The sequence below is a fragment of the Athalia rosae genome, chromosome 3, assembly GCF_917208135.1.
Source record: "Athalia rosae chromosome 3, iyAthRosa1.1, whole genome shotgun sequence".
NCBI lineage: Eukaryota > Metazoa > Arthropoda > Insecta > Hymenoptera > Athaliidae > Athalia > Athalia rosae.
Genome location: NC_064028.1, coordinates 22,911,082 through 22,928,421, shown reverse-complemented (window position 1 = coordinate 22,928,421; position 17,340 = coordinate 22,911,082). Strand labels below are relative to the sequence as shown.

The following is a 17,340-nucleotide window of genomic DNA, read 5'->3' as shown; positions in this document are numbered from 1 at the left end:
CGCGCAAAAATGGTTCGGAAGACCTTGCCGATTCCCACAATAGACGTGAACCGATGCAGTACATGACAGGTGACTCTACTTCTCTCTTCATCGACGTGCGAGACGATTGGAAATATTCTTAGCACTCCTACTCGACGTTAATCCGAACTTTAGTATGTGGAGAAAGCGTCGACTATGTGATCTGCAAGAGTGAAGAACCCTCGACGTCGCAGTTTGACTCTGAACACAAAACATCGTACGAAGAACTGGGCGAAGAGAAGGATTTCAACTTCCTGGAATATGAGAAGTACCAGTGTTCCGTTTCCTCGTCAGAACAGGAGACGGAATGGAAGTCGGAAAGCGAAGCGGAATTGGAATCGGAACTCTTTCAAGATCCGCTGGTCTCGCATAGCTTGTATGAAACTCTCCGCTGATTGCTAATCCGGGGCGATGTTACGAAATTATTGAGCACCCGGACGAATATTGTTTTTTGCTTTTTCGACAACATTTTTGTCCCATTTCAAAAAAATCAGTCAATTCGTTGCTTCAATTTCTTTGGTTTTTTTTCATCCTTTCCACTGAGCATTCGAGTCCTTAATTCAATCGCCCCGATTTATTGGGTTGACATAATAGTCAGTTGTACCTATTATACCGTAACGTACAGGTTGCGTAAAGTTTCGAGCGAAAATTCCGGAAATTTTTATTAAATTCTATAACAAATCGGGTTGCTTTAACGATATTGAAATTTATTATTGTTCCGTCTGAAAATAGTTTTGCACGCAATTCGTCATTATCTGGAGAGTTTTAACTAAAATGAAAAAGAAAACAGATAAAATAATTCACCATCCATCCGCAGAGCAAACAATTCGATTGTCTACACGAATCCGCTGTCGGTTTGAAAAGGTTTTTTGTTTTAATTTACTGGGAATTTCTAATTGGAAAGAAAGGTGAAAGAGTTGTTCGTCGCGACTGCACCTCGCGCATTCGGTCGAAAGTAATCGAGCTCATGGTATACATACATATACCTAATGCATTCGTAATGGTATTCATGCACTCCTGCATTTGATACTTTATGCAATACGCGTAAATACAAAGGACGATCCATTACGACTGGGGTCTGTTATCGTTGATGTAAGCCCCGTGCACAACAGAAGCTTTCATTTTCTTTTCTTTTTCTCAATCATCACCGCGCGCACCCCGGTATTCATCAGTTCTGATACTTATAAATATACATAATGCCCCTTGTCGTGAAAGAAGCGAAATTTCTCCTCCTTGTTTTTTTTCCCCCCCCGCAGAAAAATACCTTACAAAGAAATGCCGCCGTCCAGGTACAGCGTTGGGGGATTATTCAACGATTCCTTGGGGGCTAAATCGATAGCGAAGCGGCCGCAATCACCCGTCAAGTAAGCACGTCGTCGTTCGAGTTCTTCTTCCGATTTTATATTTTTATAGTTGATTTCAGAAAGCAGATAGTGAAATTTTCTCCTCGACTCGAAATGCCGAGATTGAATCGAGCGATTAATTATCAAGTAAAAGTGCTACTGAAATCAGAAAAGGTTTCAGGATTTCCGGCGTTTTGGTCCAAAGAATTGGACTAAACACGCCTCGAAATCGTGGCGGCGGAGAGCTCGCCCATTAATTAGAAAAGGGAGCGTAGTAACTCCGGTAGTTCACTGCAACAGGCAATCGATCGATTCGATTGCTTCCGTTCGTCGTAACGTCTGAAATTTTCTAATCTCTGCAATCCGCGCACATCTGCTTTCTGGTATTTACTGTAAAATTTGACACATCATTAACGACGCGGCACGTCGTACTAAATGAATTCGGAAATCGTTGATCATTCTTTTAACGCAGCGATTGTGCAGCGACGAAATTAAGCCTTTCGTTTGACGCACCCTCGTGTACTTGCATGGGTCAACAGAAACATACTAGAAGGGAGATTCGATCTCCGAGCCGGTATAGCCGGAGTGATGAGAGATAAGGAAGTCCACGACGAGCGACATACTTTGCGGAAACCCTATGAAAAGTTGACGGAAGGGACGATAACCTCGGATCCGAAATCCCTCTCTCCGACACCGAACGCAAGTGTGGAACCCCCGACGACCTTTCTCAAGGTTCTGTTACGCGACGTACAGTTTTCCCTCGCTACTGGCGGCACCGCGATCGAATTCGCAAGTGTGACCTTGACGACTTTTTGGGAAATTTGTGAATCGGTTGAAACGGAAACGGGATTCGAAGCGCTGCAGTCCGTCACGATGACCAGTCTGGGAACCTTTCCAATGTCCGAACGTGAGTATCAAACAGTGATAATCGATTCCAAGAGAAAATAGTTTTCCACCAAAGTGATGTACTTCTCTGGACATTTTCTAGAAGAAAAAGCACGTTTACTTTTTCTTCGGATAAATGGAAATACGAGAGTGATATTTTGATAACTATAACGGTTCCCTCTGAGCACGTATTCAAACACGTCACCCGCAGGATCCTTGCCTCGTAATACGGAAGGGTTGGAGTCCACACGTCTTGAGCAGGGTTTGAATACCGGATACATTCGGAGCGGTGGTGGTAACGAGCTTTTGCATCGAGTAGGACCGTGGACATATTTATGTGCAGCGCACGCCGAAGGTCAACCAGAAAATTACTCCACTCTGCGGGCTTTCATCGACAAGGTCACCGCCGCTAATCGATCGGGCGGATCAAGGGGCGTTGATTTTCCCGGGGTGAGCTGCGTTCACTTCAAAGATATTTTGATCAGAGGTCCCGTATCGCCAGGAAATGATTCGGGGAATTCCGTCGATGAAAGAGAATAGAGAGAGAGAGAGAGAAAATTAACTACTCTAGTTCGACGATCGGACGAACATCCGATAAAGCGATCGACGGCGATGATTTTATCGTTTAATTGCGGTTTTCTATTTGAATATCCAACTGCAACAGTTTTTCATCTTCGAATATTGCGCGAAGCGAAACTACGACGCTTGAGTGGATTTTCTATCTTTATTTCTGTAAAATCTTGGCGCGAATTCGTCGCGCCGTACAAATGTAATATTGAGACAGTGCCAAATATCTGATTAAAAAGCGTCGGTTAACCGAGCCGGAAATTACTTTCGAAATGTTTTTTTTTTTTGTTTCTCGGTACACTCTCGCGTTATTTATTTACTCGGTCTTGTTGGTTCGTTCTTTGCCTACCGCTGCTGTACACGTAACCTGTTTTATTCGACTGTCGTTCCGTCGAAAAAAAAGCTGAAAAAAAATTAATGAAATAAAATAAAATAACCAGCTCATCGGATTTTCAAAGCTACAGTTACATGTCAAAGGTAGTCTCTACTAGTAGTTTTGCATGGACGCCGTTTTCCCTAACGATAGTTTTCAAATTTCAATTGGACGTTGAGAAAACGGGGACGAATTATGTTTTACCGGAAACAGATAATCGTGCGACGGAAGTAACTTGAGATCTTGCAAACAGGAATTAGGTTACTCGTTAATACGCGGTGATCAGAAAAAGCGTAGAAACAGGTCTACGAAAACTTCACGCTTACAAAGTCGTGAAAAATTTAATTTTCTACTTCTACGATTCGATTCTGTTCACTCGTACGGAATGAAAAAAAAAAAAAAAAATATCACGTAAGCTTTTATCACATATTTTTTATTTGTACGGCAATAAAACACGTCACCGAAACTTCCAGGTGAGTTCTCGTCAAACTCAATTCCTGAAGCTCGGTACCATATATTACTTCTCATCCCTCACAGTCAGCGCACAGTTTCCGTGCGCACAATATCGCGCGTTTCGACTAAAGATTAAAATTTTTTTTGATGCAATTCGATTTCGCACTGCTCCACGTTTGTACCGTCGAAACGAATCTGATCTCTCGCGATATCGAGTATTCCGTCAAAGTTTCCGGTGCGAAACTGTCAATGAAATATGGAAGGATACGAAGAAAAGGAGAGAAAGATTCGAAATTTTATCAACACCGGAACCGTCTCGACTAGGGCGTCGAGATACCGGACCAATATCTCTCGCCCATGAACGACTGCGTGAAAATTTACGCTTTGAAAACGACGTTTCATCCCGAGTAGGCCTTAAACTTCCTTCTCGCTTTTTCCCAGACTCTCTACTTCTTTTCATTTTTTCCTTTCACTGTGTTCTCTCGCTCACGCGCTCCCCGTACAGAAACTTATCCACTTATGCTAAACTCTGCCGTTCATCCGAAGCCCGCGACGAAATAAGAAAGACAAAAAAAAAAAAAAAAGACGCAATAAATTTTATCTTGGGAATTTATTCTTCTGCAGTGACACGGCGTACCGAGTTTTCGGGATGTATATCGGTTCCTTTTTTTTATTGATTTTTTCTCCTTTTCGTTCTCTCAAAAAAAGTCAGCATTTTCCAACAGTCACCGACGACGATCACCGCATAATCGTCCAATCGGTACTTTTCTCCACCGAGAAAAAATAAAAAAAACTATACACACACTTGCAGCTCGTTAATGTGGAGCTGGGTACTTCTTTCGAGCCTTTTTCTTTGTCGACGCTATCGAGTTTCCTTTTAACCTAAAATTTTCTAACTTCATCTCAAAGAAAAACAACAATTTTTTGTGACGAAAGAACGAACAAAAAAAAAAAAAGAGAAGAAGCATTTCGTGCTACTTTCGTTTTTATTTTTGCACCGCCATCGGTTGGCGGCAGAAAAAAAAAGAAAAGAAAATGTAAATTTTTCTCCTTTTATTTTTAAAAATAGGACGGCGACGGAGTTGTTAAAAAGTTTTCCAATAGTTTCGCGAAAATGTGACGTATAGCGTACAGCGTACTTATAGTCAGTGAGAGGTAAAGGGGTGAAAGTATAGACGGCCGAAGTAATGATGTTGCAAGACGAGAGTATATTTTTCAAAGTAAAGTAGGTGCTGTTCATTCGATGAAAATAAAAATCGTCGCTTCGGAAACAACTTTACTGCTGTAAACTAATTTGCGTTACAACGGCTTGATGTTTTTCAATAAATATAATCAACCGCGCGATATTTGTACGCCGTTTAATTATCGTTCGACAAGTCCTCCAATTAAACAGCAGCGCTGCATGAAGTTAGCGTATAATATATGTACGTACGTACATACGTCGTTGCAGTGAAACTCATACGACCGAATACCAGTTCGTGAAACTTAGAACCTGATCATTTTAATTACATGTATTTTCAAATGATTAACGCTACACGTACGTCGGGTTGTGAAATTCGCGAGTTAATCTTCACAGATTTTTTTGGATACCACAGATTTGCAGATGGTATTCAATTCCACGCCAGTCACAATTACCTTGAGCTTATCACGACTGAAATTTTCACTTCGGAAGAGAAAAAAAAAAATTTACGACTCGGTTGGCGTATCGCATTTGTAAAATAAAGATATCGCTTCGTCTTCGGATAAAATAATAAAGGCACGTTTTTACAAGGCTCCCGGTACAATTGATCCTCCGAGTCCTTTCGCTGACGTATCGTAACGGAAGAAAATACCACGTCTCTGCAATTTTATAGACGAAAAATTTTGGTTTGTGAGAAAAATTCTGTCAGCTGCCGATCCCGAAGGAAGTAAGATATTCCGAGCGATCAGTTATCTCTCACAACGTTATACCCCGCAAGATATTTACACCGGGCTGAAAACTCGTCATCCATCAAATGAAGGCATATTAAGGCAGCGTGAATCGCGTGCTTTGTCACTTGGCGAACTCATGTAACTCGAAACATTAACGTTATTGTAGAAACGTGGGGGATAGGGGATAGGTGAGGGTAACAGCAGAGTTATTACCCACGTGAAAGCGATGTCGTATAAGGCTTGTAATAAAAGTGACACGGAGTTAGGGTTAATCGCTCGTAGAAAACTCAAAAAAAAAATATTTTCATATTAAATCAACGTTATTTTTCCAACTTTTTTACCTCGTTAACCGTCGTTCCTCGTTCACGCGTAATTTTTAGTTTACTTAATCGTTTATTTTTTCGTTCCCCCACTCTCAGGAATCAACCCCGGACCATTATCATTTCACACGTTACCATTTCATCGGCGCAAAAAAATTATATACAGAAAAGAAATCTCCGCCACCGCGTGAGAATCTTTTTTACTCGGGTCACTGTAACTTTTACGACACATTTTCGCCCTATCAGGACGATCACGTGACAAGCCAAGAGCTACTAGGAACTCCGAAGATTAATGTCGTCCTTGACCCTCAGTCTTTCTCGTGAACGGTGTAGAGGGTAAGAAGCGAACATCAAATTCTCGGAACGTTTCAACGCTGCTGCCCATTCATCCTTTGGACGCGTTGGTTTATTCAGAGGCAAACGTTCGAGTCGGATCAGTTTCGTTTTATCGTCTTGAAAAATTTAATTCTTGGAAAAAAAATGCCGAATCTGAGAGGCCTAATCACTTGTCGTCTCATTAAAGGGATTTTACAGGAGGTATGACATTGTGAAAGCCACATCAAATGAGAGCAAAAAAAAAGATTTACCGAGTGTCACGTGGAGAAAAATTGTTGAAACAATTGAGCGGGTGCACTCGTAAACCTAGATTATGATTCCGACTAGAATCCAATTATTTTTCACGAATGAATCTCTACCATAGTCGGTGCGGGGTGATATTAGATTGCCACGGATGGTAAAATATCGCGAGAATATTCCTGTCCCATCAGACATAAAACCGAAAATAAAAATCAAATTCCCAGAGAAAGTTTAAACAGAGTTTTAAAAAATATCCACCGTGGTTCGTGTGTGCCCCGCGAACATCGTTGGCGAATGTTCGGATTTATGATGAGGCGGAAAATTCTCTGCACTTGGCAAAGGACAGGTGCAGATACGCGAATATTCTCATTTCGACGGTAGAGCGGTTCTTAGATGGAAAAACGTGTTGACGGTGAGTCTGGATCGCGAAAACGTAAATCATCGTTGAAGCAAAAAGATGTTATCGGACGGACTATTCACTGTAAATTATCGCCGAATGTTCGACCTCCCGAGGTCCGACGATATTCGGGAAATTGGGGAGAGGGCAAAAATGGAGAAATTATTTGAGGGCAGATTTCCACCCTCGGAGACCGAGCTAACGTGTCGGTGTGAATTAAGAAAGAGAAAATTTCTCCGGTAGGGCGAGTGGCATATTTACCGAAAGGTCAGCACGGTGGGTAAGTAATCGATATGGGTATACTGCAAAACGAACCCGCCATGTATCGGGATAAAAAAGCTGGGTACATTACTAATTGACCAATTGGGACTGAAAATAAAGAAGGAAAAGTAAAGGAGGGTACGGTCGAATATAAAAAGGTTTCTATTAAGGTTTTCGCTTCCACGATTAGGTCGGGATAGAATTCGGAGTAAAAAGAATTCCGAAGGGTCTCAATGTGCGGTCTACATACGAAACGCGAGCGCGAAGATTATTAGGAAATATGTTCCGAGTCGATCGATGTAAAAACGATGTGACGCGATAATTTGTAACACGTGTTAAAGGAGACTCCGTAGGACATGCAAAGGAGGAGTTTGGACGTGAAGTGAATGAGATGAAAAACTAAGAGTAAGTACAGCTGAGACCTTCGGACAGAAAAGAAGTGGAGAATTTGTTCTTGTCCGTTTCAGGTGTCGGTATCCATCGACCCTCCCGAACTCCAGACATCCGCTACATCGATGTTTCTCCTTGTTTTCTCGGTAGTTTCATCGTCGTCTCTCTTATCCGACGCTACCCCGTAGCACTTCATATTCCGAGATTGAGTAGTGAGTGGATTCGAAGCAAGTGGAAGGCTTTCGACTCTCGGATCCCGTTTCTCGGCTCTCCTGGACCCATTAGCCGTACAACCCGTGAAAGGACAACTTCCGTATTTTTTCATCCCCTTATTTCCCCCCTCACTCTTCCGACATCTTTCGCACCCTCGTTTCATCTTTACCCGAATCCCGAATCCCGACGCCCGTGGCCCCGCTTTGCGTAAGATTGATGCCTGAAGTTGGATTAAATATTGCCCCAGAGAGCTCTCAAGGCGATGCCAATATCATCGGTCATCGCTCAACCACCGCACGACTTGCCTTATTCCAGATATTTCACTGCGCATGCCTTACATACGAGTCGGAATAAGGTCGGAATCCTTCTCTACGCTGGTATTATGGGTATGTGTGTATTATGCGCCTTGGTTATCGAAGCGTGAATTTGCCTCGAGCCCACCAACTCGTCCCCGTTGCTCTCGCGTTGCCAAATTTGACCGGCAAAGCTTCGGCCGAAGCTCGACGAGGTCCTCGTGATATTCGTGATGTTCGATTGGAGAAAATACAAAAAAATTCTCATCGAAATCGAGGGAACTCGTTGTTCGAAATTTCAGTTCATTTTTTTTATGAGATATACTTTTTACACCAACATTGTCATCTGACAATGAGAATTCACCACAAATATTATTCAATCAAACACAGTGATATGGGCTCGACTGAACCAATAATTTTGTTTTATTACCCATGACATCGAAAATCGTTCTCTATTGCGAAATGCCTGTAAAGTAGGGCGAAACATATTTTATGACCGTACGAAATTATTATTCAGGTTTTATAATGATAGAAACTCGTTTTACGTATTTCCGACCATTGCTTTGGGAAATCTTGACCTAAATTCTGAATAATTAATAATCGCCGTTGAGTTGCAGCTATTCGAAGCGGGTAAGAACTTTCATAAAATAACGCAGAGTGCATAAAACGAAAGAAGCCACTAAAAATGTTCCATCGATTATCACATGTTTCCATTTCAACCATTTTCGGGCCATAAAGTATGGCGACAGGTGGGCTGAAAATATGATTATTGAATTAATTTTCCACGTCATAGGTTGTAATTACGATTACCGCAATTTTTACCACCAATCAATTTTCAGCCCGATCTGAGTGACATTTGATCGCTGGGGAGATATTACGTGCGAACGATGTGAGCTGAATAATCGAGCTTGAGTAAATGTGAGGAATTAATCATGTTTCTGTCACTCATTCATTGTCAGCTTGCGAATTATATCAGACACAATGAACTTTCTTCTACGACGCGATGAAAATTCGCCCGAGACGCGATGAGATATCGTGGACCCGATCATTTTCATCATCTAGATGAAATCGTTTCTCCTCGTTTGTCAAAAATTTCTGGCAACGTGGACGTGTTTCGAGAGAATTTTACCGGAACGACCCTTCGATATCCATGCCCTCATACTCCCTGAGATGCAAATAGCATCCTCAGGGACGTCTCGGCAAATTCGACTCCACCTTACCCGAAAACGATGCCGTGGTTCTTCCGACTTTCCAGAGTCTTCTCTTTTTTTTTTTTTTCGGAGGTTTTTTGGAGGAAGCGACGAAGCTCGCGAAGATATATGATCCATTTTCACGCACGAACGCGATAAAAATAAGAACGCTGTGTTAAAGTCTCAAGGATAAAAAGCGTTTCGATTATTGTCTACTTTAAATACATTTTTCAATCAGAAACCCAATCCGATTCTCGCAGTACATGAAATTCGAGCGATTAGGATTAGTTCTTGGAATGCAGACTCCGAGCAGATATTTTAATGGTCGGAGGATGCGATATGCGAAAATAACAGGCATTCGGAGAAATCCAATTTTTAGATCAAATTAGTCCGGAGGGTCGAGATCGCTTCGTTGCCTCGCGGGGCGAGATGTAGAGTCAATTTTACACCGAGTGCGGAATGGTGCTTCGAGGCAGTTACTCAGCTAGTCTGTTAAATATTCTAATTTTTTTTAATGTCACGCACAGTTGGTTTTTAGAAAATGGAGATGCAAGTCTCGCTCTTCGGATGTTTAATTAATTCGCAAAATTAATTACTGGACGATCATCATCCCCTGATTGTTTTTTTTTTTTCGATAATCCTCTGGATAGGTTGAAGGATATCCGAAATAGCGAATCGGGATATCATTGCTCATTTTCCAGACTCATGAAATAACAAGTCAATCCCACGTTGCGTGTATCGGGTCTTAGAGTTCAAACGGAACAAGGTCTGTCGGATGGGTACGTCCACATTCAAATTTAAATAACAAACAAATGCGCCACACTGGCCCACTTATGATCTAGACCCTTAATAATTCGATGGGATCTGCAGCAGCTGTGATGATACGCATCACAAACATCGCCTTTCCATATAAGTCGGTCGATTCTCGAGATTCTGATACTTCGAAAAAAAAAAAAGAAAAATGAACAGTAAAATTACATTCATTGTTATCACCGCGATATTGGCTTTGGGTCATCCCAGCCGTGGAGTTGCAGTTGCTGACGACGAAGAGAATCAAGACGACGGAACCGAACGCAACCAGCGTGCGATTTTCGGATGCGAAGTTGACGGTACTCAAATTTCGTTCGAAACAACCCCTGACGAATCTGATGCCGGAGTGAGCGGTGAAGACGTTGCAAATTACTGTACAATCCAACAGGCTCAGCAGGCCACGATCTACGGTGTGAACAAAGCATTCGAAAAAGTTTTTGACCAGCTGAAAAGTATGTTGAAAAACCGTTGTTCTCGAAATCCACCGTCGAGAAAGGAGGAGGAATCGGAGCTTCTCGCCAACGAGGCTGAAACGATAGAGCTGTATCTGAAAGCAGCCAGAGCCACTTTCGGTCCGATTTTGAAAATACAACCGAAGGCTAAGAGGGCAGTTCAAAAAACATTCAAGGCAGGAGCTGCATTTTTGAGCAGAGCTACCAGCTTATTGTACAACTCGATCAGGTTGCAGTACTTGAGCGATCGCAAGCAAATAGCGTCACAAATCGAGTCGATAGAAACGGAGAGTATGGCAAATTTCAGAAAAGGGGTTGCTCAATTTTTCGTCGCGATGCGACAGGCAGATCCGGAAGGGCTATTAATTCTGAACAAGGATCGAAAAATCGAGATCAGTACGCTCGTTTGGGTGAACCACGGATTCAGACAGCTTTTCGTCGCAGTCAGAATATACTTGGATACGATAGCTCACGAGAACAAATCCGGTCTCACCCATTGCCGTTCGTTCGACATTCGAGACACCGAAGTTGAGGCAACACTGGCGATTCGCATGATGGTGAAACGAACATTCGACGCGGAAAAAAGCTGGGCAGGCCTACCCTCGGAAGATGAACTGAGAGCCGAGAACGTAACTTGCGACGCAGTGTCCGCGCGGATTAGTTAACTTCCGTCGATCGCTCCGGCGGGATATTTATATCAACCCTTTCGAAATCTGGACTTGACCACATCGATACGTTTCTCCTTATTCTCGTAGTTTTATCGTCGTTTTCCTATTCGGTTACCTCTTGCACTTGGGACTTGGGATACAGAGTAGTGAATTCCGGGCTAGCGAGACTCGCACTCTCGAATTCCGTTTGACGGCCGTGCTTGATCCATTAGCCTTACCTATTTGCAGTAAAGAGACATTTTTCCTATTTCCTCATTCCCTTATTTTTCTTATTTTGCTTGGTGTATCCTTTTGTACTTTCCTTACATCCACCCCTTTCTTCATACTGACGCTTATGCGGCCTTACTTTGTGCGACGATATGATAATGGTCGAAGTTCAATTGAATATTGCTCGAGAGGCGACGCCGATATCATCGGTCATCGACCGACCGCCGCTGACTTTCTTTATTTGTGATATTCAATTGTGCGTCCAGGCTATCGCGACGCGAATCTGCGTGGAGCCCACCGACTCGTCCTCGTTGCTCATCGGCGACGCCGAATTCAATTTCACCGCGCGAAAGGACTCGCGGATGTATCTCCGTGAGATTTGGGATGACCGGCGCCGAAGGAGAGGAAAATGGAATTTTCATTGACGTTTATACCTGGCAAGATGTGTCTGCGATTTCTGATAATCTCATAAAAAAATCTGTACGCACGCAAATACTTAATTAGCTCATAAATTACGCTGTGTAAATTAATCTCGTTGATTGAATGTACTCAACGTTTGTTTTTTTTCTTTTCATCCAAAGTTATGATTGTAAAAACGACGAAATAAAGGGCAACGTTACAGAGCAGATATTCGGTCGAGAAAAAAATACCCTCCGGACTTCCGGAGGGCTTTCACTTCGCGGGATCTACTCGACTTTGGGGCGGTGGTGATTTCTAATTCCCGGCGACCAAACTTTTTTTCATGTGATTCTTTGATCCCCTCATTTGTTGACATTCTGGAAAGCTGAGAGCCTTATACGGTACAACGATTCGCTTTATCTGATCACGATTTGACGTGCTACCGAAGAAGTTTTCGAGTCGGTAACACCGTTCGCGGTTGATGTAATAATTTTTTTCGTAAATTATTACTCCAATATTTCACTCATCTCCGATAAATCCTTGACTCAAATTTGGAGCGACGCTCACGTATGGGTGCGCAAACGTCGATATGCGCAAAATAGTGCGGAGTCCTTGAAAAAGGAGAAAAACGAAAAGAAACGTACTATCGACTGTCACATATTTCCGTCCAGGCTATAAAAAATCGGAGACAGCGGGCTGCGAGTGAATCACCGGGAAAAATCAGGGAAATAATTTTTGCGCCCTCGTAGATCAGTTTTGTTTTTTGTTTTTTTTTCTTCTTCCTTGTCAAATATCCCGACTGTTTCGACAGATAGGTAAAATTTCACCGTTGTGACGTTGATGTAAAAGCACGTTTACGTAGAACGATTTTGAACGAGGATTTTTTGAAAATTGATCATAATTTTCTTACGGCCTGGCTGAACTTGCAAATTAGGTGAACGCCATGAACTTTTTTTTCTTCTGGTCATGGACGCCCTTGTGATATATGATTCGTGAGGGATTGAGAACCTAAGATATGTTGAAATATCGTGAATATTTTTCTCAGAAATTCTTGAAAGCGGACATGTGTCAGAGGAATTCACCTGAACAGCCCTTCCATATCTATAGCATCGTATTCTGAAAGATGCAAAACGTGTCCTCGGGGACGTCTGGGCAAACCTATCCCTACCTCATCCGAAAACGACGTCACGGTCCTTTCGGCTTTTTCGAGTCTCTTATTTTACATGGTTTCCGAAGCATCAGAAGCTCTAAGAGACTCACCGTCCATCTATATAATACACACAAATATATCACGCTGAATTATTATAGTTATTTTACGCAGGGTGATTCAAAATTTTTATCTCTGTAACGACGGAGCGATAAATGAAAAGAGTGACACTTCAATGTTCTAGTAGCTGATTTCTTGGATGGAAATTCGTACCCCTAGTTACGAACTCGATGAATGAAAAAAAAACTAATTTTTCATTGGAAGATTGAAGAGATTTAGAGCACTTTTTTGAACGAATTGTCTTAAATTTTTCAACCTTCCTACTTTACGGAATAATATTTTTCGGATTATCAGAAATCGGTTTACCGTTGAACGCAGTCGTTTTGATCTATCATCGTAAACGGCATGCAACCTTGCTTGTAATCGCGTTTGTCCCGCGTTACTCAAAAGCCATTATACCCCAGGTATTTCCCCCACACTTTCGGCCGTCGCCACCTGATCCAGCGATCTCCAATTTACGACCCTCTGGCGCTACTTCCGCTGTCAGTGTTTCGGACATCGCAGCGTAACTCACATCGTTAGATTCGTGCTTTGTTGCATCATCGACGAGATAGAATATGCACATTTTTCTTTTCGAACTAATCTGCTCAACTTTCGAACGCTGGGAGTATAAGAATCGAAAAAATGGTCCAAAAGAAAGCAGAGGCATTTGTGCAGACGGAGAAGAAGATACAGCGATTGACGTTCAAAAAAAAATGAACGGTCATTAGAGCAATCCGATTTTCAGGTAATTTGCTCTTTTATATTGTCTGTGAGGGCTGGATGTAAAGTTAATTTCAAACCGAGTGAATGTTACTTCTAGATTCATATCGGTTAATTCGAAAGGATGTGGAATAAGAAATTGCAGCCTATGTGGCTAAAACAATCACCAGTGATTCTATTCCTTACCTATAGCCCTGTACCCGGCCAATATCTTTTACATCCTCACCCCACCTTCTTCCGAATCTCAACCCCTACGGCGTCAATTCGTGCGAGGTCGATGCCTGAAGTTGAATTAAATATCGCCCCGGAGGACTGTCAATGAGATGCTGATATCATCGGTCATCGTTCAACCACCGCCCAAAATTTCCATATCCCTACAGATGTTATTTCGCGCATGCGTTAGATGGAAGAAGGGATGCTACCTCTGGACCAGAAAAGCTGCAACGAAAGCTCTCAGAGATCGTCACGTGCGGATCGAGATATGAGAAATGCCAGATTGAAGGAAATTGAAAATCTTCATCGACGTTTATACTTGACAAAATATTTTTCGGATTTTCAAACGTCAGGAATAAGACGGTGTGGAAGTGACGTAAGGACCGTTCACAAATATTGTAGTAAGTTAGCTCTCAATTATCGAATTTCGGAAGGAGGTTATCCATGGTAAGCGAAATTTGAGGGGGAAAAATGCACGAATCCTACGGACGACCTGCACTACGCAAAATCCTCTCAACTTCGAGTTGGTGGTTTTTAATTTTCAACGACCGAATCTCTTTCAAACAAATCTTTGATCCCTTGATTTTGTTGACTTCCTGTTGACGCTGAGAATGACTTCCGGTTCAATGATTTTCCGTGTTTGATTTCGGTTCGAGATCCGATTCAAAATTTAAAAAAAAAATGATTTATACTCACAATTAACACATCATCAACGACAAGTATTCTGTGATCGCATAGAACAAAAAACCACGAAAAATAATAATTTGCCGTGACGTCTCTGATCGGCCATTTTCTCCCAAAATCACACATTTTTTTTCTATGTATCCGAAGCCCTTTTATATAAATCATATTTCAGGCGATGCAAAACGAGTCCTCAGGGACGTATAACTTGAGAAAAAGACTGGCTTTCGAAAACTTGGCTTGAGGAAATAATAAATAAATTTTAAGTTCAATACTTGGCTTACATTCGGATAGTCTAAATGGTTCAAGGAGCGGTCGGACCCGCAAACGTTGAAAGTCAAATTTGAGTATTAAACATTTGCGTGATACTAACCCAGTTTCAATCAAGTCCCTTATTTTGTCAGAGTCCGTCGCATCTGTCACAACACGACTAAACAAACACGATGTTGCTATATAAGTAGAACGATACAAGATTTTTATAGTCGTTCATCCAACAAACATGAACAGTCACGTCATTCGAATCGTGTTTGTCGCTTGTTTGGCGTGGGACCATCTCAGCTACGTGGCTGCCGATGGGATCGAATCGCGAGGTATCACAGAGAGAGGAGGAGGTGGAACGCATCAGCACTCGAATGAGGATTCCCATGAATCCAAGGATGACCTAGCCAAATACTGCGTACTTCGAGAGGCTGAAGAGAAAACATTTGAAATAGTGGGCGGAGGATTCGAGGACATTTTCGGTTTACTGAAAAGTCTACTGAAACAACGTTGTTCGAATCATAAGTTGTCAAAAAAAGATAACGAAGACCAGGAAGCGGAGATCGCAGCCACGAAGCAAAAGACGTGCGACCTATTCGCCAAAGGAACTACACCCTCCTTTGGTTCGATTTACAAAGTGCAACCAAAGTCTGAAAATGCTGTCCGAAAAGCCCAGAAGATAGCGATCAGCAATTTCGAAAACGCCACCAACTACATTTTCGATGCGTTAAACTTGCAGTCCTCGAACGATCTGAAGAACGTCGTGTATGAAATCGATTCCCTCGAGCCTGAGAGTGTTGCCTTGTTCATGACGGGTGTTTCACAATTTTTCATCGCGATGAGACAAGGAACGCCAGGCAAGCCGGTAATTCTAGCCGTTAATGAAAAATCTGAAGAAAGGGCGCTCGCCGGAACCCTTCATAATTTCCAAGGAATTTTCGTCGGCATAAGATTGTATTTGCATTTGGCGTACTACGGAGACAAATCTGGACATACCCCATGTCGTTCGTCCGAATTGGAAAAACTCGAAAGACAATTGATAAACGGAGTTCGTAAGACTTTGAAAATTATATTCGATGAAATAAAGCACTGGGCAGGCCTACCCTCCAAGTATGCGCTAGGGGTTACCAAGTATTCCTGCGGCGTTCGATCCAGAGCGGGATAATATCGTTCAAATCGGAATATCGGAAAATATGTGAAGATTTTTTTATGACCGTATATGCGATCGTCCGCAAAATCATCTCCTGCAATCCTCGACTTATTATTTTTACTCGCCAAATATATAATATGTTATACATATATACCTACGGCACATGTAATCTCCACATCATAGTATATAACAATGAATGCAGTATCTGTACTTCGCTATTCAGTTGAATTTCAATCGATTGTAATAACCAAAAATAAATGCGACATTCTTGCATGATTTACGTACGTCTCTCCTTGTTTCATTTATTAGTAGTAAAATTATCAGTCAATTTATATTTCAGTTTAATCTACCGGTTGTCAGATCGATGAGTTTTAAGCATGGAATTTCGGGAAGATATTTATTTCGGTATTCTCAAGAGAGCGAAAAAATTTCTCAAACAATTACCAGCGAGAAGCGTTCATGGGATAAGGCAGAGTGACTTTTCTTTGCCACTTTGCTTCGACGAGGAATACTTCTCTATGTCCCAATGGAGATTAAACCCACTTCTATATTTCTTTTTCACCCTATTGCGTCTGTCTGAACGGATTGACAGATCGAGGAGAACGAATATTTCAGATCCGTCGGGATATAAGAGCTCACGACACACCCGAGGCAATAACTTTGTCATTCGTGAGTTCATCCGTCTTAAAAGGTAAGTAGAAAAAAATTGATTTCTCGCGACATTTTACCCGAAACTTTGATAATCCAAATAATCCAAAGCACGCGCTGAGGAGAATCAGATCATCCCCCGATTCATCGACTCTTGGCATGGAATATTATTCTTAGGAATGCAGATTTTCTCAACGAAAAAAAGAATAGAAATGAAAAATTTCTCATTCGTCGACGGTACGTAATGACTCGATACCCGATGGAAACAGGGGCGGTACACGGATTTCAGTCGTATGAAGACTGGAGATTGAATCCGGTACTATTTCGAATGCTGGAGCGTCGCCAAAACATTCAACGTTGACCCGTCGAACTTTGAGATGTGAACCGAGTGACACTGCGGGGTTTCCGGTGCTGGAGATTTTGCATTTGTATAACATGGTCCCCGCATGCGATCACATGCGGAATCAGATTCTCAAACTCCCTACGGCGGTTTCTAACCCCATCGCAACCTGCATCCGTCCGCTGTTGGAAAATTTTTCATCAAACTTTTGACATCGACGAATGCGTTATGCGGCGTTGGTTACGGGGTGTAGCGACGGACGGTAAAAAATGAGTTGAAAAAAAAATAAAAAAAGTCACAAAAACTCTGTATCAATTTCAACTATCGAATTTACTCCGATAAGGCTATATCAATT

General features: G+C 42.1%; 2 protein-coding genes across 3 annotated transcripts in view; one reads left to right on the top strand and one right to left on the bottom strand.

Annotated features, from left to right (window-relative positions):
- Window positions 1-17,340, bottom strand: part of LOC105683836 (dipeptidase 1-like) — a 133,504-nt gene that overhangs the window by 74,331 nt on the left and 41,833 nt on the right. The window lies entirely within an intron of this gene.
- On the top strand, window positions 1,861-3,047 carry LOC105683835. The gene is made up of 2 exons (XM_048653017.1): window positions 1,861-2,268; window positions 2,458-3,047. Exons 1-2 carry the CDS (start codon window positions 1,950-1,952, stop codon window positions 2,784-2,786), a joined length of 648 nt encoding a protein of 215 aa, XP_048508974.1. The 5' UTR covers window positions 1,861-1,949; the 3' UTR covers window positions 2,787-3,047.